The sequence below is a fragment of the Culicoides brevitarsis genome, chromosome 3, assembly GCF_036172545.1.
Source record: "Culicoides brevitarsis isolate CSIRO-B50_1 chromosome 3, AGI_CSIRO_Cbre_v1, whole genome shotgun sequence".
NCBI lineage: Eukaryota > Metazoa > Arthropoda > Insecta > Diptera > Ceratopogonidae > Culicoides > Culicoides brevitarsis.
The window spans coordinates 19,655,266-19,681,046 of NC_087087.1; the positions used below are offsets into that span (position 1 = coordinate 19,655,266).

The 25,781-nt window shown below is 28.2% G+C and overlaps 2 protein-coding genes across 4 annotated transcripts in view; both read left to right on the forward strand.

Moving 5' to 3' along the window:
- The first annotated feature begins 8 nt into the window (after nucleotides 1–8).
- LOC134834273 (polyadenylate-binding protein-interacting protein 2) lies at nucleotides 9–2,148 on the forward strand. The gene is made up of 4 exons (XM_063848866.1): nucleotides 9–97; nucleotides 716–923; nucleotides 1,180–1,295; nucleotides 1,695–2,148. Exons 2-4 carry the CDS (start codon nucleotides 726–728, stop codon nucleotides 1,828–1,830), a joined length of 450 nt encoding a protein of 149 aa, XP_063704936.1. The 5' UTR covers nucleotides 9–97; nucleotides 716–725; the 3' UTR covers nucleotides 1,831–2,148.
- Nucleotides 2,149–8,174: 6,026 nt separating this feature from the next.
- LOC134833422 (protein doublesex) overlaps nucleotides 8,175–25,781 on the forward strand; it is a 42,457-nt gene continuing 24,850 nt past the window's right edge. The window contains exons 1-3 of one of the 3 annotated variants that reach the window (XM_063847735.1): nucleotides 8,175–9,388; nucleotides 10,120–10,595; nucleotides 10,656–10,847. In XM_063847735.1, the coding sequence (XP_063703805.1) occupies nucleotides 10,295–10,595; nucleotides 10,656–10,847 (493 nt within the window). In that variant the 5' untranslated portion in view covers nucleotides 8,175–9,388; nucleotides 10,120–10,294. Of the gene's footprint in view, nucleotides 9,389–10,119; nucleotides 10,848–25,781 lie in introns of all 3 variants that reach the window. The other 2 variants (XM_063847736.1, XM_063847734.1) reach the window with 2 other exon arrangements.

A 25,781-nucleotide genomic window follows, 5' to 3' on the forward strand; every position in this document is an offset into this window, starting at 1 on the left:
TTGTGTCTTCGAAAGTTCCTGAAGGCAGACAAAATTTCTAGTGAGCCCAATTCTGAACAAATTTTCTTTTTTTGGTGTAAAAATTACCAAATTCCAGGTAAAACTAGCTCTTTTTTAGTGTAATTTGAAGAATACGGTACCAAATTATTATTGCAAGTGTTCGAAATGTAAAAGGTTTTGAAATAACGGGAAAAATTAGACGAAAAAATTACATTTGAATTTGTTGTTGTTTTGTATTGTTCGATTGCGAAACACGCAAAAACCATAAACTTTCATCAAAAATAGAGATTTAAAAACAACTTTGTATAATTTGCCCAATAAATTTAAATGCTATGACCTTTCTAGTGTTATCGGGAAACTTAGAATCACCTAAAATTCAGATGTGGAGGCCATCATCGTTCGATTTGCATAGTGTCCTTCAACATAAATAAATAACAAATAACAATTGATAGAATAAAAACAAAATACGGAAGTAAACTGCGAAATCCTCGAAAATGTGACTTTTAGTCGGATAAAAATAAATGAGTGTCTCTTGCATGAAGTGCAGAAAATATTGGGTTATTTTTAGCTTTGTTGTTTATTGTTTACGAATATTAATGTTGAATGTCTGAATATTTATAATGGTCACCATTCTTCCATCTTCGAGCACAAGTCTGCTAATTACTTTGTCGCGACAAAATATAAATAATAATAAAAAAAACTTTGTTGTTCGCAGTTGTCACAAAATGATTATGAAGATTCCAAATTTCACCATTGGCAATGGGTATTATGGCTATGGCGAACCATATGACTCGAATGACTCAGATCCCGAAGAGCAATATTTGACAAGTTCTACGCCTAGTGAGCCCGATGTGCCAGTCAGTTACTCCGGTGATTTTTCCGAATACATGTGGATGGAAAATGAAGAAGAGTTCGATGAAGCTGTAAGTAAACGAAACAAAATTTGATTAAATTTTATTTATTTTTAAAATGTATTTTATGCCGCGATTAAAATTTAAAAGAAAATAGATTTTTAATTTTTTAACCCAAGTTACTTAGAAAAAAAAAATTCCTAAGCTAATTTAAATTTTTTTTATAATAAAATTTCGCTATTTTTTGTTTAAATTGAATTTTTTGATAATGATTTTTCGAGAACGATTGAACCACCGTTTGAGTTTTTAACTTTTTCGTTTTAAATAGGAAATGCAACGATTAGAGGAACAAGCTCTAATGGAACAATGCATGGAGGCTATGCTAGAGGATGAAATTGAGGAATCAGAGGACGAGAAAAACGGTTCTCTTGTGATTAATGTGGAGTAAGTTTTTATTTCATAGGTGACTAAATTTAATTATTTTACTTTTTTCACGTCTCTTGCGATTTTGACAAAAAAAAAATCAATTTTGACCATTATAAAAGTGATAATTATAAATAATTTTCTTTAAATTCACACACAAAAACGAACTGAACTTGCATTGGATAGACATCCTGTTTTTAAAACTTAGATGAAAAAGTTACGTGATTTTAATTGAATTTTCAAAAAGTGTCATTTTGGCAGCTGTAGGTACATTTTCGTCGACTTCGATATGAAAAAAATAATTGATTGAAAAAAAATATCGATTTAGGGCACCTGCGGTCAGTCAAAAGTTAGTCAAATAATTAAATTTAGTCACCTTATTACTTTTATCATTTAATTATAAAATTGTACTTTTCACAGAAATCCATCTGAACTATGTGACGTTCTCTCGTCTTTGCACGTTGGTCCAAGCAATGTTGAAAAATCGACACTCAATCCTTTAGCGGCAGAGTTTGTACCACAGCTACCATCGCTATTGCAGCCAGTAAAGGCTTAAATTTTCTCAATGTTGGTATATTTTATAAATGTGTTCGGCTATAAGACATGTATGTATGTACAATTATTGTTAAAATTTAGATAAAACAAAAAAAAAAGATTATAATATTATACTAAAAAAAAGAAAACAAAAAATCTCAAAACTTGCAGCTTTTCTTATTATTTTTAACACTTATCATTGCTTGAAGTGCAAAATAGCAACATATAGACTAGAATTTTCATGATTAGTAGTTGAAACGTAATCGATGGTGATTTCCAACGAATTAATTAACTGCACAAAAAAAAATATAAAAATATTGAATTACAAAAAAAAAAATAAATATAAAGAAATATATCTAAAACAGCTGTGTAGTCATTTTACGAAAGTTATTTTTTTTTATTAGAATCATCTATTTACTGCATTTATTAAACTTACACAAATTTAAGAAAAGTTTCTTATCCTAATAAGTTACTGTTCCTATTGTATTTAAAAGTACTTATGCAGTCTTAATGATTTAAAATACACAAAAAGACGTGAAATTGAGGAAACAGCTAAATAAAAAAAAATAATTTTACAATGTTTATCTTCTCTCATGTAAATGTAATAGAGTAGAAAGAAAAAAAAAATAAAAATTACAAATCACATTTGAATTATTGTAAAATGTGTATCAAGAATATTTCATAAAAGCAAGCAACAAAATTAATTTTAAGAATTTTTTTGGGTTGTTCGAAGAGCAACAAAGTTTTTTTTTATTAGAAAAATTATTTGGTTGCTCATTTTTATTAGATATGATTTTGTAGATTAATTATTCTTGCTTTAGTGAAAGATTCCAAAATTATTATGCATAAACATAAACAAATGTAGAGATAAAAAAAATAATATAATTAATTATAATTAAATATGTTATATTTCATTATAAACAACAAAATACAAAAAAAAACTTGGTGTGATAAAAAAAGGTGATGTTCATCTTTTGAAAAGGTGAACAAAAAAAAAATGCAAAGAAAAAAAAATGACAAAAAACTTTAGTTTAATACTAAAAAAATAATTATTAAAAAATTATTAGTCTCTAGTAGACCTAAAAAAACTCAAATGATGTGTTTTATTTCAAAATTTCTTTCTGTGGTGGTAAGTCTTCATACTCGCTGATATGGCAAAAAAGTCATGAAAGTTATTTTACAACAAAAAGGCATTCAAATTTTGTTCAAAACCCACTTTTCCAAACAAAATTGTTGTTTTTTGTATTTTACTGTACCCAAGTATTAGTTGCAATGAAATAACAAAACCAAATCTGCCAACTTTAAAACACATCAAAAAGTATACACATTTTATACGATTATTATTATTATGCTGCAATAATGTTGTCTTGGTTCTTTCGTACATATCTCGAGCTGGAGACCGAGTGAAAAAAGAGCATAGCGAAAACAAGCAAACATTTAATTCACATTTCTACCTCAACTGACATTTTCAGGCAATTGGGCGGACAATCAAGACAGAGTTAAGATTAGATAATTGCATGCAATACTAAATGAAGCCTGACTGAAATCATGTTGTTGTGTATCATTTTCTTCTCTTGATTTGGTTTCATTTTATTTTGTTTCCCTTTGACTTTTTTTTTTAATTTCATTTGTATCGAAACACACATTTTATCTGTTTCGTCTTTTTTTTTCTTCAGTAAAGTTGAATCAATCTATGCAAAGTCCAAAGACTTTAAATGCAACTACGCGACCGTACCATACGACTGTTTCACAAGACTTTTTTCTGCGCTGAAGCCTTAGAGGTAAAATTCTGTTTAAAGTAACATGAAAATTGAGGCATTTAGTATGAAATATATTTAAAAGAGGGAATAATAATAATCAAGTGATACAAAATTACAATCTGCGCGATGAGGTATTTTTTATGTAACGAACATTGTGCAAGATTTTTACTTTATTTTTATTATGTTTTATGTAAATATACCTACATATAGGTAAAATTAAAATAGTGGTACAAGATGAAGAGTAAAAAAAGATACAAGCAGCAATAAGCATGGGAGGGATTTAATGTCATGACCAAAAAAAAATGCAGCAGCACAAAGTCCAAAGCGTCGCGAATCAACAACCATTTTTGCAATCTACGCATTTGATATTTTGGACCATAGGGAGCCTTAAAATTTTAATTTTTGTAATAGATTTTATTGTGAATATTTAGCTTAAAGTAAGTTACCAGAATTATGGACCCTCAAGTAGCGAACAAGAAAGTAGTCACAATTTTTACCTCTATTTCAAATCCTTTTTTTCTTGGAATTTTTCGTTTTGGTTCGTTCTTTAAAAAAAAAATCAACAGTATTTTGAAACTTGAGATCACCTAGAATTTGAGCCTTTTGAACCCTGAAAGATAAATGTGTGCTAATTTTTTAAAAAGTCATTTAAAAAAATAAAGTAAAATGAAAAAAAATCTTTGGTTTTGTTACCGGAAATTAAAATAACTTTAAAAAAATAAATAAATTTAAAAAAAAATCATGCGGGATGGAAAAGATTTTTGTATGAAAAATTTATAAAATTGTTAAATTTTGATATATTTTCTATGATACTGTTTTTAAAAAGCGTTTTGACTTATTATTTTTTTTTTTAATATTTTGTAAAATTATTCTAAAATTATTTTTTAAATTTTTTGGTCGTTATTCTTAAAAATGTAAAAAAATGAAGTTAAAGTTTTTGACTTTTAGTACCTAAAGTACGTCGGTTTTCAGACAAACTGAAAAAATAACTTTTTTGATGATCCCTAGTACTGGGACGTTAAACCTCCAGAGATTAACCTTCCACGACTTCTAACGTCTTTGTTTATTTAAACTGATAAAAATTCGCTTGGTAAATGTCACGGGTTCACTCACCCGGCAACAACTTTAGAAGCTATATGTATATGAGCCGTCTTGCAAACAATGTACTTTTTTCTTATCAATTTGATGTCATTCAATGCACCAAAATTATTATTAAATATTAACAAAAAAATTAAAGATAAAAAGGTTATCAAACGAGTATAAAGCAAGATGTTTGCTAAATGTACACATCAAAAAATTGTTTGTATTTTTGATTAAATTTATTTATTTTGTATGTCTGCGAATTTGCACGTAATCGCACCTAATGTCCGTTGATCGGCCATTATAAATCATTTATTGAGTAGGCTAAAAATTCGTATAGAAAACGCTTCGTCAAAAACGACAAGACAGTTAGCAAGAAGCCCACGCAAAAAGTCAACCTTTCTAATGATGTATCTAGGAAACTGTATGTTTATTTAGTGGAACAGGAGAAAAGTAATGATTATGTATTTTTCGTACTGTTTTAGCCAATTTTTTTCCTTTAATGTCCACTAATGATCCGGGTGTGAGAATCAATTACTAAGAAAAATTTAAAGTATTTGTTAAATGCGATAAAAATAGAAAGAAATTTATCTGCGCATGCATTTACTATAAATACAGACTAAATTGCGCACTTTTCGTGAATGACCTTCATGCAATTGCATTTCTTACAATGTAACTTCCTCGCTACATAGCTATGTATAACACCACGCGCGAGCTGAAATGTATAATCGTTTACCGGTTGCATTCATTCGTCCCCCGCATACACACGTTGCTCATTTTTTTTTCGCACACACATGTTGAATCAAGTAGACTAATACATCGACAGAAAGAAAATAAAATAGTAACAAAATTATTACACTTTTGAGGAATACAAACAAACACCAACGACATGAATTAAATTTTCAGTGTGTGAACCAACACCAGCTAAAGATTTGCGCTTACAAAGTAATACATTGTTGCGTTTTCACTGATTATCATATTATAAACGTGTGATATAAGGTGTACTAGACAGTAGGAAATGCATACATGCGTATGACAATTACTCAACCATTGAAAGCAACGCGATGAACGATACTATAGGCTTGCATGTGTTTGTTTGCTGCATTTGTGTGCAAAAAGGAGAAAAATTGCATCTAAAGAAAATTTCAAGCATGTTGTCAGCATGTTGGCGGTTTATAATTGAATATTTTTTTAAATAAATTTTTGATGAAAAACCAGGATGAGAGACTGGTCTTCAAAATTTATATTTTAGTTAGTAGAACAAAAGACTACAAAGTATGTACAATACTATAGCGGCTAGCTATGTGTAATCTGATATATTTATGTTGTATAAAAGAGTAGGAGAATTCATTCATTTTTGTGAACGGCGCATAAAATTGTTACGATACTGTCGATACCGGTGTTGCATTTGTAACAACTGTCACTTAACTAAAATATCCTAAAATTTGAAATTAATCAAGTTTTTTCCGATTTTTCACGAGTTTCCCGAGTTTTTCCAAAAATATTTTACCACCTTGTACGTTGCTCGAAAATTTTCACCAATTTTCACGTTACTCTCGTGAACACTTAAAAATTTTGAAATTTTTAAGGTTATCTGATTTTTTGCAGTTTTTCACGAAATTTTATCGCACACATTTTTCAAAGGAAAAACTAATAAAAATGAAAGAAAAAAAAATTAAAATGAAAATTTATAAAAATTGAAATGCGGTAAAAATATTTTTTTATAAATATTCTACTTGATATGTTTCCATTTATACTTTAAAGCTGTTCCAAAAATATTATGTCTTTAACGTTACATCCTTAAACTGAATCAAGGGGTTCTATTTTCAATTGATTGATTTAAATAATAACTCATCTTTTCTAAGCACACAAAAAACGTAACGCAAAGTATGTAGCAAAGTCATGTAACAATGATTACACTGATCTCTACAATTTCAAAGAGCTAAAAAAAATCTTGAAAAAACAGAAAAAATGTAAGTTTTTGAGGTTGGGGCATTGATCTTGATTGGCGCGAACAATTTTTTCAAAGTAGAAATGGATTCGGCCATTGCTATATGTACAAAGCCCCGTCTCTTAATATGCAGCCTGTCGTCATTATCGAAAGTAATGCTACCCAAACAAAATTTTTTACTTGAGATCACAAAACATGAGCTACAACAAGAGTGCATGGAGCTGCCAATTAATTTTTTTGATCTCGAACAAGATGACCAAGGTTTTTTTGATTAAAAAAAAAGAAAGTAAAAGTCTTGCCTGATACGGATTGTCCAGAGTCTAAAGTTGACGAAAAAACAGAAACGGTAAGTTAAAAAAGCGTTGAAAAGTATTTTTTTTATTTTGCATTAAGTTGCAATTAAATAATTTATTTATTTATTTTCTTTCGTAGAGTGTTTAATAACAATTTTGCGATTTTTCTTCCAGATTACCCAAACCGCTCAAGGGTTCATGTCCGTAAAGCACACGTTTTTCGATTTGCCTGCGACACCTGCTCCAAAACCTTTTAGAACCGTAAAGGTCTGAAATTTCATAAAAATAGTGCCAAAAAGGGATGCCCAAACTAAGTAGCTCAAACATATTTTTATGTTGCTTTGACGAAATTTGTAAAAATTAGTGATTTTTGTTTTTCAAATAAAAAATAAATTTTAAAGTTTTAGTTGAATTTATATGTCTTAGTTTAAGATTTTATAAACGACTCAATAGTTTCCTTTTAAGGTCTATAAAATTCAAAACATTTTTAATAATTATGATTTATATTTTCTGTGAATATTTAAAGAAAACTTTTCAATTACATATATTTTTTTTTTTTTTTGTAAAAAAATATTGAATTCTGACAAAAATATACCTATTTACTTTTTCTTTGAATAAAAAGGATTCAAAATATTTTTTAATTAAATAAAAAAATTGAAGCCAATTGCAAAATATCGTTAAATAAAAATTTAGGTAACATTGATTTAAAAATCAAACTACCACTTGTTCTGCATCCTCATCTACGACTCCTGATCCTTGTACCATCAACAAATTGCCGGACGTGAAAAATGGAAAATCATGATAGAAACATTTTCCCCTCAAAAATAGCAACGCAAATTTCATTCATCGGAGAAAATTTTTGCACTAACGTTGTTCATTTTCACACGTTCGCCGGTCAATCTACACAAAACACAACCTTTATATATATAATAAATGTATAAATGTAGTATACCTATAAAATGAACCTAACATATAGGATACGAAACACACTGTATAAATAAATGTACTATACATTTAATTGAACGATGCACGAGATTAAGTAGACATGCCATGGCGATTTCGCTGTACATTTTATACCGTTTTGCGCTTATAATACACATGTTAAGACTCGAGTTGTGACTTAGTATTCTTTGTGATACTGTGGAAAGCAGTTCGCGTGATTTTCGCTAGCACTTTTATACATAGACAATTGCATTTTAAAAAAATTGTATGTATGATTGCATGCGCTAATGCATATTTATTGCAAATATTATTATAAATGTGTACGTTGCTACCACTACTAGTACTACTTCTTCTATGATGATCAACAAATAGAAGTATCTTGACTCTAGAGTAGATACACTTTGTAAAAGTTGCAAGCGGTTCATTATGTAAACCAAGTCTGGACTGTTTAGATCGGAACTGCACTTTCCTCAGCAAAGTAAATCGAAGAAATTTACAAAAGTGAACAACAATTTATCACTAAAAAATAAAACTTTTTCATAAATAAAAAAAAAAATAAAATATTAAAAAAAAGTATTCGAGCAAATTAAATAAAAATTAATAATAAAAAAACGCATGAATTAAATTCAACTAATACAAAAAAGAATAAAAATTAAAATGATAATATGAGTGTATTATAAAAAATATTAATGTACAATGCAAATTGAAAGAAGAAATAATATAAAAAGAAGCAACCGAGAAAATATACTGTGAGAATAAAATACAAAGTTATCGGACTCAATAACATTGTGTATTTGCAAGTATATATGTTGATAAAAATAGCACTGATCTTGCTAATACTTTGTGTACTGATTACAGCCAATTATAGTTGAATTGTATAAAAAATTAAAAGTGATAAGATTCGAATACATCACAAGACGCTTAAATGAATTTTGATTAAAACATAAACAAATTTTGGTAAAAGTTAAATATTTCATTAAAAAATTAAGCAAGAAGATCAACAAAATTTCGTATCGTAATATAAGTTTGCGACGGACCGAGCAAAAACTGTTGCATATACTTAAGAGTGTATTGTATTGAAAGAAGGAAAGAAATACGAAAACTTGTTTGTGCACCGTTTTTATATTTGCCTCTTTGATAAATACACGAGCACAAAACAATACACAGAAAAGATTCGCCAATACAATGTTGTCCGATTGTAAACACATCGTTAGCTCGTACAATTGCATTCGACATTCTACAACATTTTATCACAATCGTGCTCTATACCAATAAATAAAATATAACGTGGTACAAGTGTAGACATTACTCACTTTTATTGCATACAATCGCGCAAAGACAATTGTAATTACGAAAAAAAAAACAGACTTTTTGCATCTCGGACATTTAATCCAAGTACCTGCAAAGCGACGACTTATTAATTAGTCGTGATAAATGAGAAATAAATAAGCTGATAACAAGAAAAAAAGAAAATTATTGACGAGCAGGAATTCTCGTACTTAACGACATTTCCTTCTTAAGAAGTACTCGCACACCTTTCATCACATTTATATGGTAAAAATGATTAATAAATTGTTGTCATCTATGGATATTTAACCTAAAAAGTGTCTCTACTAGTTACAAACGAGAAATTGTCTCAAACCAATTGATATTTGTTTGAAAAAATCATAAAAATTGCATTGATGAACCGTTTCTGACTTTGTAACAAGCTGAAAATATTTCGTATTTGAGAAAAAGTATAACAACTTTTTTGCACTAAGAAATGCGTGTACATGAAATAACTAAAAATACTTTGTGTCCAATTAAGGTGTTACAGTTGCAGGTGTATTACACTGATCGACGACGCATGCATTTCAATAGTCACACCACGACCAGTTCTTAATTCATGAATGACAAGTTTTTTCTTTGCATTTTTCCCTCAGACCTGATAATGGATGCGAATTGTCCATACTTAAGAGTGAGGAGGCAAATATAAGACCGCAATTAAAAATTTGAATCGTCAATTATTTGTGAGTTTAAAAAAGGAACTCGAGTACGTGCAGTATCAAATGAGAAGCAAATAAGGCAAAACAAAATTGATAAAATACGAACATTGAATGTTAATGTTTTCATTAAAAAAGGTTGCGATCCAGGTTTCATGGGAACTTTAATGTTTGACCATTTTTAATGCAAAAAAGTTGTTCGATTGCAATAAAATAATTTTTTGAAAATTTTATGTCATAATTTTCAAAAAGTTGATTTTGTCATGGATAAAACCTAATTTACTTAACCTTTTAATTATACAGGTTGAAAGACATCTTCTTGAAAGTCAAAAATAGAACATTGTTGATAAAACAAAAGAAAAAAAAATCAAGTGACTATAAAAACATTAAGCGAGATAATTTTTTATCTGGGCAAAAATTTTTCTGTGCAAACGCAGATTAAACAGTGTTCAAACAAAGAAAAAAAAAATACAACAAAATGGTATCCGAACAAAGTTGGGACGATAACATGTCTGAATCGGACATGATCGATGTCAAAGATCATGGCGGAGCCTCCAGCTCTAGTTCGTCTAGCTTAAATCCGCGAACGCCTCCGAATTGTGCACGTTGCCGTAACCACGGGCTCAAGATTGCACTGAAGGGCCACAAGCGATACTGCCGATACCGGTATTGCAATTGTGAAAAATGCCGCCTCACCGCTGACCGACAAAAAATAATGGCCCTCCAAACGGCATTGAGACGAGCACAAGCACAAGACGAACAACGGTCACTGCAACCTGGTGAGGCACCTCCTCCGCCCTTGCCGGACGCAAGCACAGTCTCATCTAAAAGCTCTTTAGACGGCAATTCTCTTTCAGCCATACCACCATACCATCCACATCCAGCAAGAACAGAGCCACACACTGACTCGCATCTTATGCACAACAACAATGGCTCCTATCCGCCGCACTATAATCACCGTAGAAATTCAATGTCAATGTCGCCGCCCGCGAAGATGGTTCCCCAATCCATGTGTGTGTACGAAGATCAACGTAAGTACTTTTTATTATTTTTTTTTAAATATTTGCCTTTTCGACAAAATGCACACCGTCGGTTAATTCTCTTGCATATATAATAAGATCTTGCCAAAACTTATCTAATCTTATCACAAATCCAATAAAAAAAAAACGAATGCTTTATGGGAACGAATCATCCACACTCGATTGAATCTTAACACCGAGAATGCGCTACGTTGAACTTTGTCTTTATTTTCTCGTGGCAACAAAAATAAATGTCTCAAATTACCTGTGTGATACTTTGTGCAATCAAACGCACGGCATCAAAGCTTTTGATACATGACTCTAATATTTCATATAATTTGTCGCTTGCTTCGAAAAATGCAAACCATCCGCTTAAATTTGTTTGTTGATATCCGAAATTTGAAGAAAGTATCCACAAAGTATTTTAATGTTTACCAGACGAAAAGACATTAAAATGATGGTATCTTCATTTTTGTTTATTTTCAAAGTTATGAATCAATCGCTTGCATATTTTCGATAAAATATCGTGAATCTCTTTATATTTCAACCGAATGTTTACATTTTTTTTTTAAATAAACATCTCATGAAATGATATTGGTCAAAAGTGCATGACAACAGATATTTTTCGTTACATATAAAAAAATACTGCAACGACCAAATCTTAATTATGTGAAAATTGACACCAGTTTTTTTGCAGACGCTGTAATGCAACCCTTCAGGAGTATATAAATTTTACATCTTTTTCCCTTATGCACGTTTGAAGTAATTCAATGCAATTCATTGCATTATTACATCAACCATAACTTTGTTATTTTCCTATTTCTTTGTATACTGTGGCAGGCAACATCCTTATTACACTGAATTTTGCACGTATCTGGATGTATACCAACGACGATTGTATATTAGATTAGAATAAAGGATTCTATTTATTTTTCTGATTAAAAATTTCTCTTGAAAAATTTTCCTTGTTAGGCCAAAGCTTGCATAGAAAAACACACCTATTTCATACGATTTTCTTGCTTTTTTTCTGTTGGTGCCAATTTTCAATTTTATTTTATTACACGTTTAAAATTTACGTGTGTAGTGTTGGAAAATAAGGAAAACGAGTAAATTTTATCTTTTCTTTTGCAACTCAAGCAAAATATTTCGTCTTTTGTTTAAAACGTTATGATGCGATGAGCTCTAAATTTTATTTTAGCATTATTTGATACCGCCCAGTGTTGATTAGTTTACTTTCAGGCTGTCATATTTTAAAAAATAAACAAGTACAAAATTGTTTTTGACAACGAAAAAAATATTATTATTTGTAACAATATAAAAATATATATTTGCATTCAAATAGTATAAAATAATAATTTAATACAACAATCAAAATTATTTTGTTGTTGATTATGTCCATTTTGTATACAAATATTTTTTATTATTATTTTAAAGTGTTGTCAAAACAACCACAAATAAACTTGTATCTTAAAAAACAACAAACAAAATTTCATTTTATTGAAATATAACTGTTTCTTCCTTTCTATTTTATTTATTTATTTTTTTTTTGGCCCAACCAACCGACAATCGTTCGATTGCAATCGAAAAGTACAAGCTTGAAAGATTAACAGGATATGAGTGACAACTTACTCAATGAACCAGAACATTTGTAAGACACATTTTTGTGTTTGATCAAATTAGAGGGTCATTGAAAAGCTAAACGGACATTTTTGTTACGCATGATCTGATAAAATGGTGTAAAATATAATATTTTAAAAATTAACAGGCAAATGCATTGTAAAAAAAATGTATAAGTGAACCGGAAATATCAATAGAAAATGGGGGTTTCCAATATTTTTCTTTAAATTACGAGCCATTTTATTTGTACATTTTAATCGATCTTCAGTGCAAAATTTACTCAATATTGCAGAAATATATGTAACAATTGTAAATCTTCTGTATCTTAATTAAGGATTATGATAACCGGAACCTGTTTTTATTTCATAAGAGGCAAGTGCAATTTCATGTAATGTTTCTCATTATAAATATTATAAATTGATTTTGACAGATATTTAATAACTTTCCTAAACTTTTTAAAGAGATTATTTTTAAAAATTGTTCGAAAATTCTCAAACTGATAAAAAACATAAATATTGTTAAAAATATTTTTATTAACAATTTTTATTGACAATTTTTATTAAATTTTAATCTTAACTATTTTGATCATTATAATTACTTATTATTTCAACTTGTTATTTTCGTTGCGAAAAAAAAATATCGGAAACATTTATTGAAAATGCACTATCCCAAAATACAACATGATGTGATTTAAAAAGAAAAAAATATTTTTTAATCTATATTATAAAGTTAAGGATCAGATGCAATTATTTTAATTCATAGTTACTTATTCATATTTATTGCAAAAAAGAAAATAAATAAAATAACATAGTATGCATTGTATTGTGCAAGTAGTATAAAGGAAAAACAATTTCAACCCAACTCGGCGCAAATTCGACTTGACGTATCAGAAAACGATTTATAATTAATAATCACCACAGATCGGATGCAAAAATTATTACTTTATGTTATATGTATGTGAGAGCGCATCAGTCTCCGTCGCATCATTTCATGTCATCTCCAAAGATATGTGTGTCTTATTTAATACATTTTACAAAAGTAACCGCAAAATTTACCTTATTACTCTGCACTACAGCAGTGTCTTTGAAAATTCTTTTATATTTACATATATATCATGTCATTATTATAGGGAAAAAAAAGTAAAGAATAAATAAAATAATAATCATATAAAAACTGGTTACTTTTATTGCAATATATACAATAAAATAAATGCATTTTATTTAGCATCGCGCACACATAAAACATGGCAAGAGTGAATGGGTGTCTCAAAATGCTGAGTACTGTATATAAATAAAATTTAACTTAAATGATTAAATGTTGTGTATATATTGCGCTGATTGACTGACTTGACTTTTGCATGCATAAAAAATTGTATCTACCTTCTATTTTGACTTTGAAATGTAGTATTTTTGCATACAAGCATGCCGTATATATTCTAGATATTACATGCCGTCTGCGTAGAATAAAAGGTGAAATGTAACATAAAACGTGTATTTCTTGATTGACACGCATCCAAATCGCGGCTCAATACACATTAAAAGTGAATACAAAGTAATAATAGCAGATACTTTATTATTTTTTTATGAATACAAGGCTGCCATGCAGAAAAATTCCAATATTACAAACATAAAAAATAAACTAAATATCGTTGTTAAATAAGTTGATTACACTTTTTTATTTTGTTTTCCAAAGCTCATCAAGTAAATGAGCTGAACATTATGGAATTTTTCAGGAATTTCATCTAAAAATATCTGATTGCAAATGGAAATCATTTAATTTTAATAATCTTATAATCAGTTTCAACTTTACAGTTTTTTTAAACATTAGTTATTTACCATATTTATTAAAAGTCTCAGTGTTGTTACATGTATATTGTATAACATTACCTTTATTAATTGTTTGTGTTTTTAACATTATATAGTTGTAACTTGCATTAATCTTTATCTGTACCTTTTTGTTCAAGTCGCTTGTTAATTGATAATTATGTTTCGAGCTACACTGCCATGTATCTTTATACATTGTAAATGATTTGATTTTTTTTATCTTCCTGCTAAGATCAACTTAATAAATTTATACAAACTGCTTTAGCTTAAACTACCAAGTAGGTGAGGAATATAAACGGCTCATTAATTAATATCAGAATAAGTTACAATAAAATGAGAAATTTATCACATACATGTTTATTCAAAACATGTTTTAATTCACGCAATGCGCAATTAAGAAGCAGCTTGTTGGTGGCAAGTATTTTCCTTAACAATGAAGCATGTGACATTTTTTAACTATGAAACTCGACTAGAAAAAAATCTATTTTTTTTTTGTTTTATAGATTTTGTTATTTTTGAAAAAAAAATAAAAACAAAACATAAATTTTAAAGATTTAGGGATTTTTTGAGGTACTAATGAAACTTTTCAAAAATCGTTTCAAATAGAAGGAGTTGGACATTTCTGACATATTAGCCAACTTAATAAATTTGGATATAAATACTAAATAAAAAGAAAAACATAATTTTATCCTTTAAATATTTGAACTTCATATTTCTTCAGCGATTCAATTTTTTTTTTCAAAATTTCGATATACAGACCAAATAACACTTTTTAATTTTGGTCGGGTTTCTTGAATTCTCATAGTTAATAATACGCAAAAATTTGTATTTATATTATTTTAAAATTTAATTTCCAATTATCGTTATCGTTATTTGTAAAAACGATACATATCTTGAAATTGAAAACTGGAAGACAAGTAAAATGATTGAAAAATAAAAAACAGTGTGGCTCAGGGGTGAAAAGTGTCAAAACAACATTCTACGTTACATGCAATTCTTTAGTTTCAGGCACGGATGATAGTTTCTTTACATTGGACTGTAATTTTGTAGTTAAAGTTATTACTACAATAAACACAACACGATCAAAGTAAATGCAGCAACAATCTTGTGCGAACCGGCGACAAAGGTTACTTAAGAAATCGAACATTTTCCTTATCTAAACAAGGCTTTTGGTTCAGTTTATAAAATTATATTTAAAAATAAGTATATTTTTTTATTAAACTTCCATATTTGTTTTAGAATTAATGGTGTGTCATTAAAAAAAAAACAACTTGTCCATTTTCAATCAATTTTAATAACTCAACTATATAAAATTTGCATTAAATACTCAAAATGTAAGCAACTTGTCATAACAGAAAAAATACACGCCGTACAAAAAAAAAAGATGATAAGTAATTAAAATGTACAAATATGACTATAGTAAATTTTAATAATATTCAACCATCGATCGGTGTCGAATGTAAAAATTTGCACGTGCCTTTGATAGGAAAACATTAATTTAGTGATAATGGTCATTAGTTTTATAATGACGTTATCTGCAAAAGGTTATCATTTGTAATTGATTTTGTTTGATTATTGGCTTATGAATGCATGTGCAATGAGGAAGTAAAGCTCTAAAAATGATGTAAGCGATCAAAAATACTTTGAATGTTGCTGCTCTAAAATATTCTTTCAGCAAGCAAGATTTCCAGTTCTCTCAAATTTTATTATTTCACCTACGTAAGAAAAAAAGGCCACGAAGTTGTTGCATATAATAATCTACAATGTAATCGTGATTGTTTTTTTTTCTTTTTCTATGCTGCTATTCATCATTTGCTTTCTTGTTCATAATATTTTGTACATATTCTACTAATTTTTGTACGGAAACAGAAAGGAAAAAAGTCTTAGACTACTGTTAAATTTTATCATAATAAATTCCAACGTGATCCATGACATTGTAAAAACATTAACATTGCAAGATAGTAAATATAAACGACAACCTATGCTGTATTTTTCGATCTAGATCGCGAGTTTAAGAGAAATTCTTCCTAGTAATAATTCAAACATTTTTTTACAAATCTAATTTATTATTTATTTATTAGACGAAAGTGCATTATTATATCAATAACCATAAATAAAACATAAATTAACATACACCGTATGCCAATAAATGCAAAAACAATAACAATTGACAATGAAATTAATAATAAAAGTTTATATATATTGACCATGAATATTTAGTTTAATAAAAATTATATAGTAAGAGGTGCGGCTATGTCTATGTTTTATATATATTTTTTTTAACCAATTATTGTTACTTTTGCAAAGCTCAGTAGCCGATCGCAGACATCAATTTATTATTATTGTTTGAGCCGGATTTTCATTCATATACGCCATATTCGGCGAATGTTTCTATTAAATGAACGAAAGAATGCCATAAAGTTGCAAATATGCAAATAAATTGATACAATTTTTTTATCATTTTCATTTGGTTTATTGCGGCATTTGTTGTCGATGCATGCAAATTGGACAACTGTTGAAACAATGCATAAATATTATTTATTTTTTGTTTCAATATGCTTGAAAACAAGTTAGTATAACATTTAACACACAACTTATTAACAATATAAAATAATAAAATAGTAGGTAATAGAATTATGAAATGAATGGTTTTTTGATACAATATAAATTGACTGTGATTAAATCATATGGATTTATACGTGTTTCAAATTGAACAACTATAAACAATTATAACGAAAGGATCCAATTGAGCATTTCAAAAGTGTAAAACTACATTTTTAGGAACACAAAAAGCTTATTAGTGTCGAATCGTGGCTATCAATAATAAGTACTGATTATGGCACGAAAATAACCGTGATATTTTTACATTTCTCACGTGTATTTTAAAAAAAAAATTTACACGATATTCTTATGATTGAAGCAAAATTATTATTATGTACAGTATTATTATTTATGCTATTTATAAGTACATTAATGTATTTTCTTAAATTACTTTATAATCCTGAGGGTTAGTAACATTGTCGATAGCTCCACTCTGCATATAACTGACTGAAGAAAATAAAAAATAGAAGAACGCTTTATTCCGAAACATAAACAATACGGTCATGACTTCCATATATGACTCTGTGGCTCGGCAAGAGGAATTGATTTGATCATGAAAGAACATTATTTATTATGTGCGCAACTTAAGTTCATATTTTGCGAGTAGGTACGAATATTGATATAAATAAGCTACAATAAATAACGAAATCAAAGAGCAACTATCTATTCAATTTATAAAATCATGAGTAGCAGCATGTTTCTATTGAACATGTACAACAAACACAGTAGGATGCCTACAACAGTGCAGATAACTTTTACAAATGTGACAAAGTTTCACTTGAATGAATGTGTGCATATTAAAAAGAACTAAAAACAACACCCATAAATAGAGCTAAACGCTCGAGTCAAATGAGAATAAATAAAAATAATAATCATACAAATATATGTTAATATTAATAATAATCGCTATAACAATAATAGTAGAAATAAATAATAATCTACAACCACTAACCGCTTGCCTATCTCGGTTCAAATATTGAAAAAGTACATGTGGACCAAATGTCAATTCACCACACGATCTTTCTTTATTTTTGTTTTATTGATCCTAAATAAATAATTTTAAAAATTATAAAATGTATTTAAATTAACAGGGTGCAAAAAATTCTATTACAAAATTGTAATTACATGATTTGTTCTCTTTGCGGAATGAACTTAGAATAAAGTTTTAAAAAAATATGTTGGTAATATGTAATTCAATCTTAACTTTTCAGCTTTAAATTAAATAAAAAAATAATTTTCTTTCAATTTTTAATGTTCACTTTTATTCAAAGGAAAAATAAAAATAATAAATTTTATTTCACTAAATTCAATTAAAAAAATAGAAAAAGTAGTCGTCTAAAGAACGACATACTATACCGCATTTTGATATTTCATACCTACTCTTTATTGTAGTCCTCACTTTACAATTTCATAGTTCTCATTTGAATTTTCCGAACTTTTTATCAACTACAGACTTTTTCCATTGAAATGCATTTATTTCACAATTTTGTACTCCTAATTTAACATTTTCGTACTCCTCAAGGCCCTTTCACAATTTCATACACCTCACAACCCAAACAACTGTCCACAGACCTTCAGGATCCTCACACACACACAAATCGAGTTCAATACCGCATTTTTTCTTCGAAATGCGGTAAAAATAAGTTTGTAGAATTTCCTTTAAAAAGGAAAATTGAATTTTTTTTTTATAAAAGATACTTTCGAAATTTATGATTTGCTATTTCCTAATAAGTGAATAAAACCATTATTCTTCAACGTCCAAAAATTCTGCTATGTCCTCAAAAACCATTAATTCTTCTTCTCCTTCTGGCATCTCAAAAACTTCTCATTAAGTCGTAATTGTCTTAGAAGCACGTGTAGCACAAAGATATCAAGGCTTAAGAAAATCAGTTCTATTCCAAATTTTGTCTTCAGTTCCTCGATGATTTATTTTGTTGTCAGGAGAAAGATGGTAATTTGGTGAATTGGTTGGATAAAACTTCATTCCAGGAGCCAGCTTTCGAACGGCTTAATATGAAATTTGGTTGGCACAAATCTCAAAGAGAAATAATACAGTGTTTGGGATCGACTTATTGTCGAAGTAGTGCTAAAATAGATTATTATTTTACATTTTTAAGTTATTACTGAGTTCAGTTAATAAAAAGTATTTTGAAAATTAGCTTAACTGTACTACCAAAACTCGGCTCGCTCTATTTACGTAGTACGGGATAAATAGATCTTTTTATAATAAATTTTATTCTTAATTTAAATTTAGAAATTTAGAACTTTACAAAATTTTTTAATTGAAAAATTCAAAACTGAGCTCAATAAATCAGTGTTTGCAGTCATTTTTTGTAAATTAAACTACTTAGAAATAAAAATTTATTTGTCACCCTGTAAATGAATGCAATAAAAAAACACAATTGGTTTTTTGCGATGACCTTTTATGATTTCAAATTTGACGCATATACGAACTTACTTCAATATCATACTTTTTAATTTTACCAAGTCCAAGATAAGCTCATTATCAGACAAAATATAATTTTATTATTATTTAAATAAAACTACTATAAACACAAAATGATTTACTTAGTGTTCTTGTTTCATATCAGTCTTGATAACTACAATGAAATAATTATTATATTTTGCGACGTTGCGCGATAAGTGAAACGTGCCAATGTACCGCGAGATAAGGTAAAATGAAATTTTTTAATTTTTGTCCAGACTTTGACTTTATTTGCAAGTTTCAATATTTTTTTTTCTGTTTGAACAATCATTTAATAAATAAAAAGAAAGAAAAAAATATGGAGAGTTTATTAATAACATTATAAGACATGATAATTTATGTACTTTTTTTTTCGTTGTATAAATAATATGAATGATATCTGCTATTTATTTAAGCGAGAGATACACTGTCAAACACATCAACGCAGACAGGTATATTGCACATTTATTGCTTTATTATTTATTTTATTTTAAACAGCATATTCTTCGTTTTAGCTATATTTTTTATAAATTATCATTATTTAAAAAGTAAATACATTCGCAGTCGAAGCAAAACGTTGCAACAACGCTTCGGGGTCGCATAAATAAAATAAAATACACTCATTGCTGAACCTAGTAGTTTTTTCCTGCTTATTTTTGCATATCTTGAATTCTTCTTTTTTTCTTATTTATATAGCGTACTGTTTTACATGCATTCATCTTATGAGATCATGATGGGTGTAAGTCAGAAATATAAATAATAAAAAAAAAGTTTAAATAATAATAACAATCTTATTTTTCAATTTGAGTCAATTCATCATTTTTAATAGAATCCAATTGTCATGCACTCATATATTATATTTATTATTGCAAATGCATGCATATACGACAACAGTGAAGCGAAATCGCGAGAAAAGATACCTGTTGATTGATAGAACAAAGAAGCTACATGAGTATATTGATGATATTGTGAAAGAAAATAAATAATGGCAATAACACAAAAAAAAGAACTTTACAACAAAAAACCGTACAGAAAGACTTTTTAACTTTAAAAAAACGTGTCATGCTACAACATTGCGATGATGTTCAAATATGAGGTTGAGTAACTTTTATGTAGATAATGCCGCGCTGATAATATCGTCTAGTCTGGAAGTGAGTCAATCCTTAACAGAAATTCTAAACAAAAAAAAAAATAATTTTTTCTCATCGTTTTCCTGTAAAATGATAAAGAAACACCCTAATCAAGTTGTATTTCCTTCGTTAATAGGCATAATTTAAAACTGAACTTTTTTTTCCTTGTAAAAAAGTATTATTATTATCAAATTATTCACCGAAAAACGTAAGAGCCTCATCTCATACTTTGTACAAATTGTTATTATTAAGTATAAATATTCAGAATGCAGGAATTAATTCCGAAAGCAGTTTATTTTAAGGAACAACGAATTTTTCACTAAAAAGATTTTGTTGAAATAACTAAAAATAATAACAATAATCATCTAAATATACATAAATGCATTTTTTGCTAGAGATTGTTTGTGAAAAATATCACGAAACCACTTAAAATATTTCTTTTTATTTTATTCCATATGTGCATTTGTATATCATTGTATACAACTAGAAATCGTTTTTTTTTCTTTTCGCTTAATATACTTGTATTTTAATGAGTTTTCATCACTCTTTTGAAAATACAAAAACACGTTCATTCAAAACAAAATTACTATTGCCCAAATGCATGCAGCAAAAAAAGGGATCAAATGTTTGTATTTACAAATTATTACCAATTATTATTATTTTTTATTTAAAGTAATATAATATGGGAACCTTTCACTTCTTTTATAATTTTATTTTCATCCAGTCAGTTTTGTTTCCGTTTAAATTTTATATTGTGAATATTTCATTTTTTCACAATTTTTGTCATTTTTTTCTAAGTGAAACAAAAACGAAGAAAAAACTGACCTAACTTAAGAAAGCGTCGCGACAATTCGAGCGATGACACGTAAAGTCGCAACAATGTGTTTTCTGTACTGGCGATTGTATTTATTTTTGAATATATTTGTTTATTAGCCTTTGTGTGAAAATAACAAGCAAAAAAGCTGTATTATAATAATGATCAGGCCAGACGAAATACTTTAAACAAATTCGTATTCTTTATATATAACAATAAATTTAAAAAAATCGTTACTGGTAAAATATTCTTATTCTTCTCGTTTATTTCGCAAGTGATACAGTGTAATTGATACATGTTGCATTTTTGACGTTTATTTGACTGTTTTGGCATTTGTTAAAATGATGATTGATCTTTACCTACATCAATACGCAATAAAAATCTGTTTATCATACAATTTCAATTTTCCTTGTTTTTTTTAAATAATTTATTTTACTTAATTTGTAACTGAGATTTTTTTAAAATTGGGTAAATTTAAAAATAATAATTTTTTTCTGTATTTAAAATTTAAAGTATCTTTGATATATTCCAATTTATTACTTTCTTATTAATAATGGGCAGAATGCCAGAAAATTTTGTTGGGCATAAAACTGACACGAGATCTATCTATAAATAAATTTTCCGCTCCTTCGTCTTGAAGTGCATCATCATAAGCGCTACATTGAGATTCGGTTTGTCACTTCAAAAATTCACACATATATAATTTTTTAATGAAGTATTGTCTATAAAAATTTTGAGAAATACTAAACAAAAAAAAATTGTGAGCGCGTGTTTTTGCACAAAGTACAACATTAAGTACCGCCCAATTTGTCTGGTGATGCAGTGTATAAAATGATTTATTGCCATGCCATGCACGTTGCGTTTGATGACACTTAATCTGAAAATTCGTTTAAAGTATATAAATATGAACAAATATAAACAAGATCACAATTTTATCATCATGCATAATTAAGATTAGCGCCTCTGACAATAAAATGGAATTCAATCTGATTATGTAACCATTTATGTTGAATTACAAACGAGACTGGGTCGTAAATGTATCAAGCAGAAATAAAATAAAAAATAAACCCACAAGTAGAAGTTGGAAGCCACAGAAATGAATGCATAAAAAAAATAGCAACAAAAATCACTCATCATGAGTCTTATCTTAATTTATGCATCAGAATTTGTTCCTTGCATTCGTGGACAAATATTTCATATATTCTTCTTGTTTATTCTTTCTTGTCCAGATGTGTTTTTACCGTGCTCTTTTAAGTGCCTTTATTTGCCATTTGAATTATTTCAAGTGCTGAGATTTATTAAGTGCGATATTATTATGATTATTAATGCTAATTTACGCAAGAAGTTCTTCATTGTAAACTTTTAAATTGATGTTAATATTGTTGTAAGTGTTGTTGTGAATGGAACTTATTATCTTCTTATGTTTATAATGTTATATAATATATATGACTTGCAATATAACTTTCTTGATTGCAAGAAAAAATTGATGGAAAAATAATGATTAAATATTATAATAATGAAGATAATAAATTAATTAGGAATTGTGATATAATTGATGATAAAAAATTACGTACACCTTGAATGATGAACTATTCGAATGTCAATAAAATTGATCAAGCATATTTTTTAAACAAGATTATTAAAAGTTTTTTTTCTTGTTGCATCTTTTATTGAACTTTATTCTTGTTAAAGTTGTTTAATTGTATCAACGTTAAAAGTATATTTTCTATAAACTTTTAATCTTTCTGAGAATTTAAGAAGAAAAAATACTTATTTTTTCATTTAATTCCTTAGTTTTTAAAGTCTTAGCTCCTCATGATTAAATCGAGTGCGATAAGTTGATGACATAATAATTGAAATTGTCTTATCTTGCCTAATGATCGTCCGACCTAGCGTCGTATTACATTTCATTACATGAATGTGAGTTGGAAAAACAAACATTGCAATGCATCAAGTATCCAATTCGCCCTTGAATTAAACGTCTTATCAGTACAGCTACAATTTTCCGCTAGATTTTCATTATTTACTTTATTTCATACTTATATCCATAGAAGCCATATCACGTAAAAGTACTGTACAAAGTTTCGAAAAGGTTTTAGGAAGTTACCCCCATCCAAAGGTTTCAGTGCATTTCCAATAATTTTGTGATGAAAGCAACTTCTCTGTAGGTACATTATAAATTCTGCATATACTATTGACGAGCAACAATGTCTGTTCGAAACACGTGTTCGGAATTTTTATATCACAGTGACCGCAAAAGTTATGAGTCAATCTGTGTCATATGCGTTTTATAATGAAAAGCTGCTTCTGCATTGAAAAATACATGACGATAAACTAAGAAATAATATATTACCCAGAGAGAAATGCACCATCATTTGTTTGTTTATCAGAGTCGTCTTATTTTTCCTTGTGCTTGACCTAGTGCATGAAAATATTTCTTCTAGTTAAAATTATTGGAAAATTTACAACACGTGAAGATACTCTTTAATAAAAAGGGTTAATGTACCAGCGAAGGATATTACCATGGTTTTTGCACCCAATAAAAATCGCTACGTGTTCAATATCTATTCATGCATAATTCGTCACAGCAATTTTCACTCACAAGCTGCGTTTTTTGTCTCATCTTATTTTAACTTTCATACAAAAAGTGCCCACTACGAAGAATCATTATTTTATTTTTTGTACCTGTTTAGTCTTCGTGTACCTAACAACAATAAAAATTAATAATAATATAATGTTGTGCAGCAAAGTAAACAGAGATCGGGCTATACTTGTTCTTTTTATATTATTAATCTTATAATGTTGATTTTCTTTTTTGCTTATTATTTTCCTATAAAAAATCTCGGTAGGTACATTGTTATAGAATTCACACAAGCGTTCCTTGTCGGTCTGCCGTCACATACACCGGTCGGCACGGCATGCTACTCAAGTTCAAGGTTGTGTTTGTTGTTTGTAAGTTATTGCTTCGTCACACTTCAATTTGTCTGTCTGTCGTTTCCATCATACAACGGATGAAATACAGCCAAACGCCAGCGCAGTGAGAAAAAGCATGTTCTAGTTTAATCCACAACGACAATTACGTTTGATGGGATGAGCGGGTAGATTTTATACTTTGTTAGGACTCAAATTTTTGCCTATTTTTAGGATTAAATAGGTACAAGTCTATGTCTGTATGAAATATTTCTTCAGAGAGTCACTCTCTTTTTTTTGTTTGTTATATGACATGCACAGCTATTGTCCAGAATACATGCTAATTGATTTGACATACGATACGTCTGGTATGTCTGTGACAAAGTAACACGAGCCAGATATAATCGTATTAAAATCCACTATCTCTACATAAAGACGTGTTTTTCTCCAATGGGTCGTTAAAATATTTTTTTAATAAAAATCAAGTCTGACACATTATTTTTCTAAATTTTATAATAATTTGAAAACATACCTTTACTGCTCTACATCCCTGCTTTTTTTTGAGACATCAACCGCTAAGACATTGTTGCATACTTGAGAAACCTTACAAATTTTTCGTATTTGTTATGTATTATTTTTAAATAATATTTATAAGTAATTTTGTCATAATAATATGTAAATAAACATTTTTCCAGTCATCCTTTTAAGCATAAAAAAGTACGTTTTATTCAATTTCATTGTACATATTTTGAACTCAACTTTTAGGACATATTTTAAAATTTTTCATTATATGTTATTTTAAGTATTTAATTTTACTTAGTTTTTTTTTATTTATTTGAGCCAGATAAAAATAATAAATAAATATAATATAAAATTTTTGAAAAATATTTATATTATTTTTATCCAAAGAAAAAAAAATTTATTAGCTAAGCAAATTAGAATTGTAGTATGTTTGTTACTTTTTTGTACTCGATTCGATGTTTAGTTTATGAGAAATGAGTTATAAAAAAATAAACATAAATTTACATAAATAAGTTACATAAATAACTAATTTACACAAGGATACAAGATATAGAGATTAAAAAAAAAAATTTTGAAAATTTTTGAAAAAAATTTTTTTTTGAAAAAAAAAATGTAAAAAAAAAAAATTTGTGAAATAAAAATCACTTTTTTGCCATATTTTTTGTCATTTAACTTTGAGGCCTGGGCCCCAGATTTTTTTGTTCAAGTTGAAATACTTTGGAATGTTTACTATCGTTTAGCACCTTACCGCCTTTGATTCTGACAATTTTTCGATGTTTTTAGGCCGGCGTTTCACAAAATGGGCCCTTTTTGTGCGATAAAAACAAAGTAGTATATGGAACAAGATGCTTTAAAACACTCAAATTTTGGTCTTTGAATACAAATTGACAAAAAGTTATTTTATCTCAATCAAATTAGCATAAACGAGCATATTTTATCAATTATCAACATATTTCAATTTTAAATAAATATTTTAGGTGCATTTTAACGCTTTTTAAATGAATATTTCTACCAGCCCCGTTATAATGAAGAAGAAGAAACATTGCACACACATTCTAGATTTTC